Consider the following 13,551-nt stretch of genomic DNA (forward strand, 5'->3'; position numbering starts at 1 on the left):
CAATCTTACTTATTACATAGATGAATGAAACATTTCTCCTACTAAAGAAGACAGTGTTCACATGTGATGGTGAACTTCACAAATATAACTTGGAAGAGAATGAAAAGGAACAAAAGACTTGGAGTTCAGATCTAAAAAAAAAAAAAAAAAAAGGATATTCAGAGGAATCTAAGCAGAATTTGTACTTATAAACACAAAATTGCAGTATTTGTAGTAAATGACTGGATCCAGAAACTTTAACCTCATAGATAACATTTTTATTTTGGTCTTGTATTCAAAATGTCAGTTCTGAACTTTACTGGAAATGAATCCACCTTGATGAGACTGATTAACTCAAGGCTTTTTATACTAAAGCCTTTTGGAAACTGTGGTTCAGCCATTTCTAACCTGAGTTTGATGCAATCAAGAAAACAGCTAATGCTCAAACACATCCTTCAAGCCAACTACATTCAGTGAAGTTTGACAAGTTTTTTTCAGAACAGACAGGAAGTTAGAGATTTACCAATCAGTCTTAAAAACAGTCATCAGGTCATGAGAAATTTAGGATTAATTCAGCCCACCTGTCCTTGCTGCTTGCCAGTTTTAATCTATATAGCAAGAGAAAGATTATTAGTTATTCTTAACACTCAAGGAAAATATTCTCAGTGCTTCCACTGAATTACTGATCAAAGAGAGAGGACTGCATTCCAAACCATGATCCAAAATGCATAGTATTTAAATAACCACTGGAGCAAGGAATGGAGCCTAGTGCAACATGAGTATCCTGCACTAGAAGACAGAATTATATGCCATTTTTATACCCAAATGAATCCAAATTATTTTCTTCAAAATAAAACATTCACTTGGAGGAAATGCAACTTCTCTACTTTCAGCAGTGGAAGACTTCCTGCTTTAGGCAGTAAAGAGCTGAAATTCAGTTCTCTAACTTCTAGTGCTCAAATAGTCTTAGCAGTTGTGGACAATTTAATTTGTTTCTCCCTTTCTGATGTTTTCTTTAAGAATTAGTGATTTTCTCAAATTTTAAGAGGTTGAGCATGTATCCTTGTTTTTTCATTCCTGAACAAATCTGTTTATCTCAGCAGTATTGAAGATAATTAAGTCCTGGAGAGGAATATGATATAAAATGCACTTGTGAATCTCTTTCACTTTGATATCGCATTACCTCCAGTCAGAACAGCATTCATGGTGCTATCTTATGTGGATACCTGTGTGTGTTCATCTACATATATGTATACACACACACACGCACGTATTATATGTAAATTATATATAATATTTGAATCATTCAACTTGTCTTAGATGGCATCTCACATATATTAGATGCCTATTCTAAGACTGAATGCTGAAATACGGATTCTATAGCAAAAGTAATACAAATGACTTGGGGGTATCCAGATAACTCAGGAAAATGTGGCAACAGAAGAAATCAGTGAGCATGTGCTCCTGTGATAATAAGTCTGAAGACTGAAATCTCATTTGTATGTGGAATTTGAAAGATCATCTTACATACTTTGTAACAAGTGAAGTATGGAAATGATTTTTCCTAGTTTTTGAGTAACTGATTTGCTCACAGTTTGTCTGTAATTCATTCTTTTTTAACAGCTGGTTCCAAAATATTGGTGAAGGATCCCAGACCAGCTTTGGGAACACCAAGTCCAAAACTAAGTGGTAAATATATTTTTGTATGCTTGTATGACATGAGATGCTAATACACACACAAACACAAAGCTTTAAATTCAGTATGAGTGACTTTGAAGAATATGAAAGTGATGATTTTAAATATTGATGATTTGTTGTAGAGCTAAGTTTGATATATTGCAGTTTTACTCTTTAAATTGTATCTCATGTTCAGATTTTAAAGATTTTGCATATATATATCTGTTACACTGAATAGGTAACATACTTCTTTTGAACAATACTGTTGCATTATTTAACTTAACCATTAAACAACTGAGTAATGACAAAATTTATATTTAAATTAAATCTATAAATCTAATGCATTTATTCTCCCTGCAGTCTATGATCTTAAAACAAGACAAGAAAAAGTTCACATATATATATATATTTCAATAAATAAAATATGACTACATAATAAAGAATTGGGCTTCTATACTTTATATACAAAGATTATGCTTAACAGACTTGGGGATACTGGTGGATAAGCAACTCAACATGAGTTGGCTATGCACAGTGGCAGCCCAGAAAGCCAACCATGTCCTGGACTGTATCTAAAGTGTAGCTAGAAGGTTGAGGGAAGTGATTCTTCCCCTCTCTCTGCTTTAATGAGACCCTCCCCTAGAGCACTGTGTTCTGCTCTGGGAGAGCCAGAATGAGAAAGACATAGAATTGTTAGATACAACAGGTCCAAAGAAGGGCCACGAAGATGACTGGAGCACCTCTCCTATGAAAAAACTGATAATATTGAGATTATTCAGCCCAAAGAAGAGAAGGGTTTGGGGAGACCTTATATTGGACTTCCAGTATTTAAAGGGAGAATACAAGAAAGATTGGGAGAGACTCTACCAGAGAGTGGAGGACAAGGAGTAATGATTTTTAATTTAAAAAGTGTGGATTTAAGTATAACAAAGAAAATCTTCACAGCGAGGATAGTGAGGCACTGGAACAGTTGCCCCAAGAATCTTTGGATAAACCATCCCTGGAAGTGTTCAAGGCTAGTTTGGATGGAGCTTTGGAGAAGCTTTCTAGTGGGAAGTGCCACTGCATGTGGCAGGAAGGTTGAACTATATGATATTTAAAAATCTCTTCCAGCCCAAACCATCTATGTTACTGTGATTCTGAGAGGAGAGAGTAGATAAAGTGCTTGCATTTATAAGATTTTTTTGGATGTTTGACTTCATTAGCACTAAATATTGCAATATGTATTGAAACGTTTGTTGTCTGTATAGTTCCTGATGATGTATTTGCCCAAAATTATATATGGAAAGGATCTTACAACTACAAAAGCAAGAAACAGCCCATGACTTTGACAGTCACCAGTTTCAATGCAACTTCAGGAAGAGTAAATGCAACACTTACAAACAGTAATATGGAATTGCTGCTTTCAGGTATGGGATAAGAAAAACTAATTTCAGTTTATGTTTTTACTTTGTTTGTTTGTTTGTTTGTTTTTGCCTTATCAGTTGTCTGTAACTTAATTCATAACACACATTTCTAATTTTTAATATCTGCTTGAAACTGTCTTTGCTTATCAGAGATATTTTCATATTAACTAAGTTCTCTTTCAAAGGAAGCGATTATTCCGCCTTTTTTTTTCTTCAATTTCCCCAGTATTTTATTATACTTGTATACTTCATGGGAAATGAGAAGTGAAAGAATTGTTTTTTCTAATTTTCATTCTTTTTCCTTAAATTTTTTTTGTGTACTTAGATTACTATTCTTGGCATTTTATTAAATGGCAGATTTTTCCTACATCGCCCTATTAACAAGCAATATGTTGACCTAGAATACTTAAAGAACACAGGGAACAAGGAGAGATGGCAGTTTATGTTAGACTAGCTAACATAGCTGAAAAAATTAGATAACCTTCATGCTGTGGTTTCTGCAGAAGGTCTTGATTATAATATTGGTTTATGGTATTCTGCTATTCCTGCTGTGCAGAGCACTGTTGCTGTGGTTGTGCTGGCACAGCAATATGCACAATTCTCTGTGTTGTAAAACATCAACAGAAACTACAGGTATAGTTTGATAAGAAGGCAAACAAGAAGATTTAGAACTATTTGGATTTATAAGTTGTTTTTATTTGTTTTTCAAACTCTTTCAAACTTCTTGAACTTTTTGATTGAATCATGTCATCCACACAGGCAGAGGACCTGTCATGTCACAGAAATAGCAGGCTTATCCATCCACAGAGATATGGATAAACATAAAAGAATTTTCACTCAAAAATTAGTTTTTTGAAACCATACCATCTATCTGAGACTCTCTTTGAAAAAACAAAGAAGTTAAATTGCAGTTATGTATAGACTGGACCTGCTGCTGTTAATCTTATTCATCATTTAAGGACTCTTTTCTAACTCTTATTTTCCAGAGGTTTAGCAGGGAAAAATGTAATACACCATTTACATGTTGGGAAATGAGGAAGTTCAGCACATGTGCTTCTCTGTCAGGGATTGTATATGGGAAGAATATAATGGGCCAGAGAAGCCATGCATCTGTTTAGTTCTCAATTTCTACTATCTAAAGCAGTGAAATTTTATCAGGTTTGTCTGATGAAAATATTTTGTGGTGTACTTTGAGACTTCCTCTTGATAGGCCATAGATAGACTTTTTCATAAAGTATTTTCCAATTTTTCACCATATTTTCTTGATTTTCTGTGCAAATTCAATCTGCTTTGTGATGTCTGTTTAGTTTCTACCATTTAATTTCCATAAGGGTATTAGCAGATCCAGTGTTTCACATTACTGGCACTTGTAAACCTCAAAATGGTGTCTTTTTCACTCAAAAAAGCCTCCTTCTCTAAATCAAAGTATTTTCTCAGTTGGACACAAAGCTCAACTTGTGGTTATCCAAAATGATAGGTAGTTATCTTAAAACTGCTGTACTCCTTGTTCTATATTCTTCCTTTTTTTTTTTTTAACTTCTTTTTATTTTGACACCTCTGCTTGATGTGATTATAGTATACATGTCTGTCACAGATTGGAAAATGGGCATGTGCATTTGGTTTTATTAGTGTGAGTGAAAACAGCAATTCTGTAATAGGAATTAAGAGAAGAAAAAGGCGCAGCTCTTATTGCTTGGAATCAGATAAAACATTCTTTTGTGCACTGGAATACAAGTTGCCAGCTCTGAAGAAGCACATCAGTTTTTCACTGATAAATGCTTGTGAATCAATCAATGGAAATCTGCAGAGAATAGAGGTGCCTTGGCTTGCAGGAAAAAAATTCTCCATATTTTTTTTTGAATATGCACATACGTTTGTGCTCGTGTACACACACCAAAGCCCTCAGCCTCATGCAGGTAGTTCCAAATGTACACGTATGCAATGCATTCATTCATGACATGTGATTCATTTTTCCTTAGTTCCAAGAATTGTATAGATGGACACTGTCCAAGTACTAAAGTGGCTAAACTCTACTTGAATCAATGATGCCCTGAAAACGAGAGAGCAAACCCAAGGCACATTATTTTGAACTCAGTGCAGTGTTAACACAAACACTCATACCTTTTATACAGCAATTGCCTACTCTTAGCATGGAAAGTGAAATTGTGTTTTTAGGCATGTAAGTAAAAAGCAATTTCATTTTAATATCTCATATTGATGCTTCTGAAGTGAGGTAGGAAATTTTCATCTTAGCCTGAACTTAGTATTTGATGTCCGCACGTCTTACCAGAGTATATAATAAAAGCCTAGAGTGAGCAAGTCCTAACACAGAGAACAAAGATAAATGTCTTAGCTGTGATGTGTATGGGCAAATCTTTCCATTTTATAACATTTTGTCCTTTTCAGAGTAGCAGCCAATAAGACGGATGTGATTATCTTTTACATTATTTTTTCTTCTCTGCATTCAGTTTTACAGAATAAAATTGATATTTTATTCTGATCATGTATACAGAAATCTGTGCTCTAGCTGTAAAGCTCTTCTACACTCTTCCCTATCCAACACTACAGTCCATTAAGTTTATTTATTTATTTATTTTGTGTGCGTGTGCGTGTGTGTGTTAGCATTCTTCCTTCTCTACCTTAGCATTATAAAATCACCAAGTACCTGTACAGAAAACCTTATTTTTATCCAACTATCCTGACAGCTAGTGGTTTAGTGCACCTTGCTATGTGTTCTTCCACTGGACAGCAAGTTTACATCTCAAAACTCTTTAGTTCATGCTCACATGCCAGAACTTCAACAAATTCAAAAATAGGAAATGAACAAAACTAAGTGGACTGAAATATTCCATTAATAATAATAATAATAAAGACATTGAATTGTATTAATATTTAGCTAACATATAGTAACTAAATACATTGTGGAGTTGTTCGTATTTGTTAGTCTGTGTACATTAAAAAAAATAGGAGGGAGCAGGGGCAGAATAAAAGTCACTGTTCATGTAACTTTGTTCAGTGACATGTAGATGATAAATTCGAGTATGATATCAATTCTGTACAATTAATGAGTGAATTTTAGTTTCACCTTGATGGCAATTTTTGGAGATGGACGGAAAATTGTTTGTTTCTTTGTTTGTTTTCCATGGTTTTGGATTCAGTTTTCTTACTGTTAAAGTTTTAGCTCTCATTAGCTTTTAAACATGCAACAGTAATTTCAGTGCCTTCACAGAAAGGAAGTAATCATACCAGGAAGGCCTTCTTTCTGACACTTGAAATTTCTAAACCACTAACTGATATTGGTTAAAAATTCTTGAGACAAAAAAAAAGTAATCTATTTTTTTTGTAATTTTGTATTGATCATCGTCTTTCTAATGGAAGATTAGTTCATTAAGTTTATCATAATACTTTATTTTCATTACATTAATATTCTTAGTTTGATTATAAATATTTCTTCTAAATTTATTAAAATGAATCAAGTAATTATGCCTACAAAGTAAATAAGTATATACAAGTTTTGCCATTGTCTGGAAGATACTGTGTTGAAATACTGTCTGTTGAAAAACCATTTTTATGAGGTCTGTGCAAAGATAGAAATTTTAAATGCAGCATAAGCTCATGGAAAAGTTTTAGATGTGTGTGTTCCTACATCACATTCTTTACCTGATTGCTGTATTGCAAATCCTGAAAGGTGCTATGTTGAAACACACTGTTTTATTCAGAACTGTATTTTTCAATTAAACTACTGTAAAGGTTTATACTATCTGAAGCTTGTTACCATAACTGTTCAGTTCAGTAGCAGCTGTGTATAAGAATAGGAATTCCCTTCTGTTTTCTCTACAGACTACAATAAAAGCAATTCCTATTGAAGTTCTGCAATAATTAAACAAATCACAAAATAATATTTCATGCTAAAATTAAATATCATTGAAAATCTACCTGTTCTTCCTGTTTTCCATATTTAAGGCAAGAGATTAAATGCTTATTCTTAATGATGAAATGATTTCGCTACTCAGTGCAAATATGAATTTTAAAAACTCTATTCTACAGGAGTGTATAAAAGCCAGGAAGCTCGACTCATGCTACACATATATCTCATTAAAGCACCATCTCATACATCTGTGAGCCACTTGAAAGAAGAAAAATGGGCTATGGATGGTTTTGTGAGTATATTTCCACTACAAAAGAAAGAAAGCAAGTTTAAAATTTTAAATCATCCTTATATCAAAAACATTAAGATATGTAAATGACAATTTTATTAGTGATACTGGTTCATTAAATTAAATGGAAAATTTGTTGTAAATTGTGGGAGATTGGTTTGAAGAAAAAGATAGAAATACTTTTTTAGTATCTATCTTACATAATTAATATACTGGTTAAAAGGTGTGACTCCCTTGATACATATAGGAATGTACAAATCTTAGGCTTCACGAACTTGCTTATTAGGTGGAAACATCATAACAGCAATAAATTTAGATACAAACTAAATATACAAAAGTACGCAGTAAAGTTGTGTGTATTATCTACCTACCATACATTACTTTTTTTGTCGTTGTTATTTGAATGATTCTGGGTTTGGATTTTTTTTTTACTTCAATCTTGAATAGTTCAAACAGGTTACTACATCCAAAAGTCATAAATTCACCTCAGAAATGCATCCCTTCTTCAGTGAAAACATAGCTCCAGGTCATTGTTGAAGATTGAGTGTTGTCTTGATAAAGAGAAACTTAACGGAGAGTCTTGAAGAAAATTGCCTTGGTGCTGTTAAATTTAAACTCAGCGACTATACTCAGAAGGAATTATGTTTAAATTGGAATAAATTATATTATTTTGAATGTACTTAACCCTAGTGAGGGAATTATTTGTAGGATCACAACTCTTTGCTCCCTTTCCCAAGTCATAATACTACCATATTTGTTCTTATAATAATGTATCACTTCAGTATAAAAAATATTATTCAGTATTCTAAATGTTCAATATTTTGGTCTAAAGCTGTATAACTAAGTAGTCATCAGGATGAGTACTGCATAGTAACATGGAAAATATCTGCCAATAGAAGATAAAATCTTTACTGTTGACTTTTAAAATGATTATTAAAATCTCAGTCCTTGCATCCTGAGGATTAACTATGATATAAATGTTGATGTGTACTTGCTAAAAAATTGGGTAATATGAGTTGTATATGATGCATAAAACTAATGACATCTTGAAGTGCTGGAAAGTTGGGGTTATTTTTTTGTTTAAAAAATAAATTTTTTGACGTAACACAAAACACTAGAAATCATCAAAAGCCAGTGTGACTTAAGTGAATAAGTAGTAAGCTCCTTAAGAGCTCTGTTTCCTTTTGAACTTTATTCACTGAGGAATAACCGCTAACAAAGAATAGGATGTCTATTTTCCAAGTAGGCACTTAGAACTTGCAACAAGCTTTTCTACATTAAATGTAATCATTTTTTGTTTGTTTGTTTGTTTTTCAGGTTTCTGCTGAACCTGATGGAGCTACATATGTTTTTCAAGGATTCATCCAGGGTAAAGATTATGGACAATTTGGACTTCAAAGATTAGGTATTCATTAAATCTAAGTTTATGCTGGTTCATAATTCAGTATTTTGTCTTAATTCTTGAATATGCTGTAAAGGGTATTTAAACATAAAAGCAGACTTCTTCACAGTGCAGTGACGGAGCACTGGCACAGCTGCTCAGAGAGGTTGTGGAGTCTCCTTCTCTGGAGACATTCAAGATCCACTTGGACATCTACCTGTGCAACCTGGTCTAGGGAGCTGCTTTGGCAGGATGGTTTGGACTAGATGATATCAAGAAGTCCCCTCCAACCCCTACGATTCTGTGATTTTGTGAAACTGTACTTTTTCATAATTTTAATTAATAATGAAATGCATTGCTTGGGATATTTATTTTCATTGTATCTTCATAGGAAAATTCTTTATAAATTTTAGAAATATCTTCTTTGGGATACATTTCATTTAAATTAGTATAACAAGAGAGCTTTCTCTTTGCCAAATGCCTCAAAATATTTTAAAGCTAACAAAAATTACAATGCAGGAATGAATGGGCAAAGGGATTTTGGTAAATTCTTAGGAAAATTTTACTTCATTTTTTTTTCAGGAGTTTGTTGGTTTTTGACAGTTTGGAGCTTGCTTTCTTTAACAAACTGAAGACTGTTTATATCCTGTAGAAGCATAACGTTATGCTCATTTTTAAATTCTATAGAAGTACTACTTGTGGTTAATGAAGTTAGTAATCAACTCAATGAAGCAGTCAGCAAGTTATGGATAGATTTGCAGCCACTGAACAGATTTTGTTAGATATGTTTGTCACTTCATTATTTCATGCAAAGGAACACACACAAAAAATGATTTATCTGCAACAAAATACTTCTCCTGTTCCCAATTTTCTTCACAACATGTAATTTTCCTGTATTTTAGTGTATCGTTGCTTTGCTTTGTTAATTTCTAGATACTGCCTTGCAAGACCTAGGAAGTCAGAAAATATTAACATAGGCAATTCTTACAAGATACAGTTCAAAGCTTAGAAACTAACTTTGAAGCTGCATTGGTATTCCCTTCTTCACATTAAAATGTGTGTACTTTGACTTTGTAGATGACCTAGTAATTTGTACACTCTTCAACAATGCAGGAGATCTTGTTATTTTTTCATCCATATGATGCTTTAGCTCTCCATGATTTTTTACTTCATGTTTCAATAGCAACAACTAATTAAATCAACATGATGAATTTTCCTTTTTCCTCTTTGAGTGATTTAGACTTTTCTGTAAATCATTTTTTTGCTTTGATATATGCAATATTTATTATTTTAGATACATGAAAATATAATCAGTCTAATACATGGGAAAATATAATCAGTCTAATACATGGGTAATATAATCAATCTAACACATGGGTTATTCTACATTTAACTTCTTGTAATACAGTATATTAATGTGTATTAATAACATCAAAACCTTGACTGCCATACATAATTAAATAGTAAGAGTATTAATAACTTATAGTACATGGATTGTTCTACTAGCATTTAACATGAGTTTATTGCTTAGTATATTATGCCACACTACATTTACTTTCCAGGTGGTCTCAGCCTACATCTATATGTATGCAAGTGAACACATTATGATGATCAAATCACAAGATGTTACTTGAATTCTTAAAATTATGGAGTAGAAGGTGTCAAGACTAACAGCCATTTTTAACATTAGCTGTTTTTTTCTTATTATTCCTTTCAGGTCTTAACATGTCTGAAGGTACAAATTCTTCTAATCAACCACATGGTACAAATAGTAGTTCCGTGGCGATTGCTATCCTTGTGCCTTTCTTTGCCCTCATATTTGCTGGTTTTGGCTTTTATCTTTATAAACAAAGGTAAATTATGTATATAGAATTTATTACTTTAATTTTTTGTTTGTTTTGTCCTTTATGTTTTTAATGTAAATAAAAATTTGAGCAAAATGACAAAATGTTTGAAAAATGTGCCTGTATACGTTTCTTCCAACTTCCATTTAGGTCTGGCATGACTGAGAGACTAGGTTACTATATCACACAGTGATTTCATTCATGTTTCTTTAAATAACATGGATACTATTAATTATTTGTGTATGGGAAATAATATAAGGACTATACTTGGTATGCACTTACAGTAGTGCTTTTTACCTGACGGAACTGTGAATAATATTTGAGTAATTTACTTTAATGCCTATTCTGTTTATTGACTTGAGTATATACAAGTCTTATGGCAGTGAAAGGTTATATTGTAGATCTGTTTCTGCATCTAAAATTATTAGTTCATATGTAGTTATATTATGCAACCTCCATTGCATTCTCAGTTTCATTAATCTAAGTGTAAGTTATATTTATGCTATTGAGACCAGTTTAAATCCAGTCCAATCCAATTCTTTGAATTAATTTTAACTAGACTTTTCCTATATCTATAAAACATTTGATGACTCAGGAAAATGTCATTGCTTTAGTGACATTTTGTTGCCTAATTTTGAAAGTGGTCATTTACTGTTAGCCTGATAGTTATCGTTGTGATATACATTAAAGAGTAACATTAGTTTAAAACATATTCCATAATTTTCATGTAGTAAAATTTGCTTTTGAACTGCTTAAGATTGTGAAGGAATGCATATGAACGAGTAAGTTTGAACGAGTATTTCCTATTAATAATATGTAATTACTTATCTTCATATTTTATTAGTATTAGTTATTTTATTTTATATATTTTATTTTATTTTATTTTATTTTTTATAGTTATTAGTTATTTTATTAGTAGTCTATAATACAGTATGCATTTTGTTTATCAATACATATGAAACATTTTCAAGAGACTAAACTTTGATAATTTGAGGTTTTTTTGTAAAAAAAAAAAAAAAAAAGATATTACTCCATGTATAAATTGATTTTTAGTAAACATGTTGAATAACAAGAGGGAAAAAATGAAAATCTCAGTAATCTGGCTCTGGAATTATTTCATTTATACAAGATGTTACTGTACTCTTAACTACATACTATACTATCATCCAAGTATAAGTATGTATCTCCTTTTGGGCTGTTAGCTTACTTTCAAAATGAACATATTTTTAAATGAATTATAAACGTCTTACAGTTTGATTACATGTAGATTACAATTTTTTAGGACAGATGTTATATTAAAAATAAAAAAGTAATTTCTTATATATACCAACTTTAATTGAAACTGGGGGCAAAGTTCTGTTCAGATTTTTTTTAACTGTGCCATGTCAGTATGGACTACTGCAGTTATGAATACTCTGTCTTTTTTTAACAGGACTGCACCTAAAACACAGTATACAGGATGCTCTGTACATGAAAATAATAATGGACAAGCTGCTTTTGAAAATCCGATGTATGACACAAATGCAAAGTCTGTGGAAGGGAAAGCAGTACGATTTGACCCCAACTTGAACACCGTTTGCACAATGGTATAATCTGGTAATGATCTGTCTTCAAAGTCTGAAAATCAAAACACAACACAGTGCACACATAGTTCACTGATTTAGAAAAAAAAAATAAAAATAAAGCACACTTTTCAGGATATAGTTGGTCACCTTTTCCTGAGGATGATGGACAGTAATGGGTTGTGGATATTTTGTTTTGATTTTGTTTTTCATAAAATTGAACAAAAAATTTCTTCATGTTTACCATGGAGAATTAAAAAAAAAAAAAAATCAGCTGCACTCCATGAGTGCTAACTCACATTTTATTTGCTTTTTTTAAAAAGGAGGTTATTCTAAAACATAAAATGTATTTGCATATATTGGAGGAGCATCCATTATCAGTACTTCTGTGCTTTATAAAAATTATAATAAAGGGAATGGGTTAAAAAAAAGATATAGATAGAAATTAAAAGCTATACTTACAGGAGACAATAGGTCACTGATGTCTTTCTAACAGTCATATGCTACATCTTTTTAATGAGTTTGTACCTTTCTTTTTTCATTTATTCATTCTGCTTAGTATTTTCTTTCTTTCAGAACAATTTCTTAACTCCAGAAGGTAGCATTTAGAAATCAGCAAGTACAACTTACTCTTTTCACGTCACAGAAGCAAAACAGAAATTTCAGGTTTTATTTAATGATTTTTTTTTTCTGCATTGCATCTTCCTTCCTTTTTATGTTTTAAGTTAAGCTCCTTTTTTTGTTTCCACAGTAAACACTTCAAATGGTAATAGTGGAAAACTGTTTCTGCATTACTTTTGTCAATCATACAATTAGACACAATTTCCAATCAAGAAGATAAGGTGAATTGAGCTTTGTCATGTAGCTATGTTCCTTACTGTTGATCATTCAAAAATCAGTGACCATTTTATTATAGATTTCATGTCAACATATTATTTAATGAAGTTTCCAGATAAAAAGTGTAGTTAGCAGTAACATTAGGTGTCACATTCATATATCAAAATTATAAGTGTCCATTTTTAATCCATACTAGTCAAATTAGATTGTATCACGTCAATTTACTCCTTCAGCATTTTGTCAGAATGCATGCATAGAGCATGGTAAAAGCCCATTGAAGTTGATGGGAAGATCCTAACAGACTTCTGTGAACTTTGTCTCAAACCTACAAGGCAAGAGGCAATTATAATTTGGAAATACTGTGTTTTCATATCTACTTTCTCTCCATGCTTTATGAAAACAAATCCTTACAGTTAATGTTTTAAAATTGAATATATTACCATACTGCAGTGAAGAGAAAATTATTTTATATATATATATACAGATACATATATATATAAAGCCATGATTTTATTAGGAACAAACCATTAATTTTAGGGACAATTCAGACTATACAGCTCTCAAATACAAGTTTTAGACATTTCAGAACCATTTCAAGGAGATGTAGTCCTTAATTTTACAGTTATTTCATAAAAGAATTTTTCAGTGGCAACTCAATAATTTATTTGATGTAAGTCATAGTCTTCCCTTAATAGCATGACTCACAAA

The 13,551-nt window shown here is 31.9% G+C and overlaps 1 protein-coding gene across 3 annotated transcripts in view; it reads left to right on the forward strand.

Moving 5' to 3' along the window:
- Positions 1-12,658, forward strand: part of CSMD3 (CUB and Sushi multiple domains 3) — a 512,136-nt gene extending 499,478 nt beyond the window's left edge. For all 3 annotated transcript variants that reach the window (XM_065752466.1, XM_065752468.1, XM_065752469.1), the window contains 6 exons: positions 1,603-1,668; positions 2,907-3,065; positions 7,110-7,222; positions 8,537-8,624; positions 10,318-10,453; positions 11,877-12,658. In XM_065752466.1, coding sequence (XP_065608538.1) covers positions 1,603-1,668; positions 2,907-3,065; positions 7,110-7,222; positions 8,537-8,624; positions 10,318-10,453; positions 11,877-12,036 — 722 coding nt within the window. In that variant the 3' untranslated portion in view covers positions 12,037-12,658. The remainder of the gene's footprint in view (positions 1-1,602; positions 1,669-2,906; positions 3,066-7,109; positions 7,223-8,536; positions 8,625-10,317; positions 10,454-11,876) is intronic.
- Positions 12,659-13,551: the final 893 nt, after the last annotated feature.

This window comes from Cyrtonyx montezumae, unplaced genomic scaffold (genome assembly GCF_038088225.1).
Source record: "Cyrtonyx montezumae isolate F1298 unplaced genomic scaffold, pur_monq_1.0 scaffold_8, whole genome shotgun sequence".
Taxonomy (NCBI): domain Eukaryota; kingdom Metazoa; phylum Chordata; class Aves; order Galliformes; family Odontophoridae; genus Cyrtonyx; species Cyrtonyx montezumae.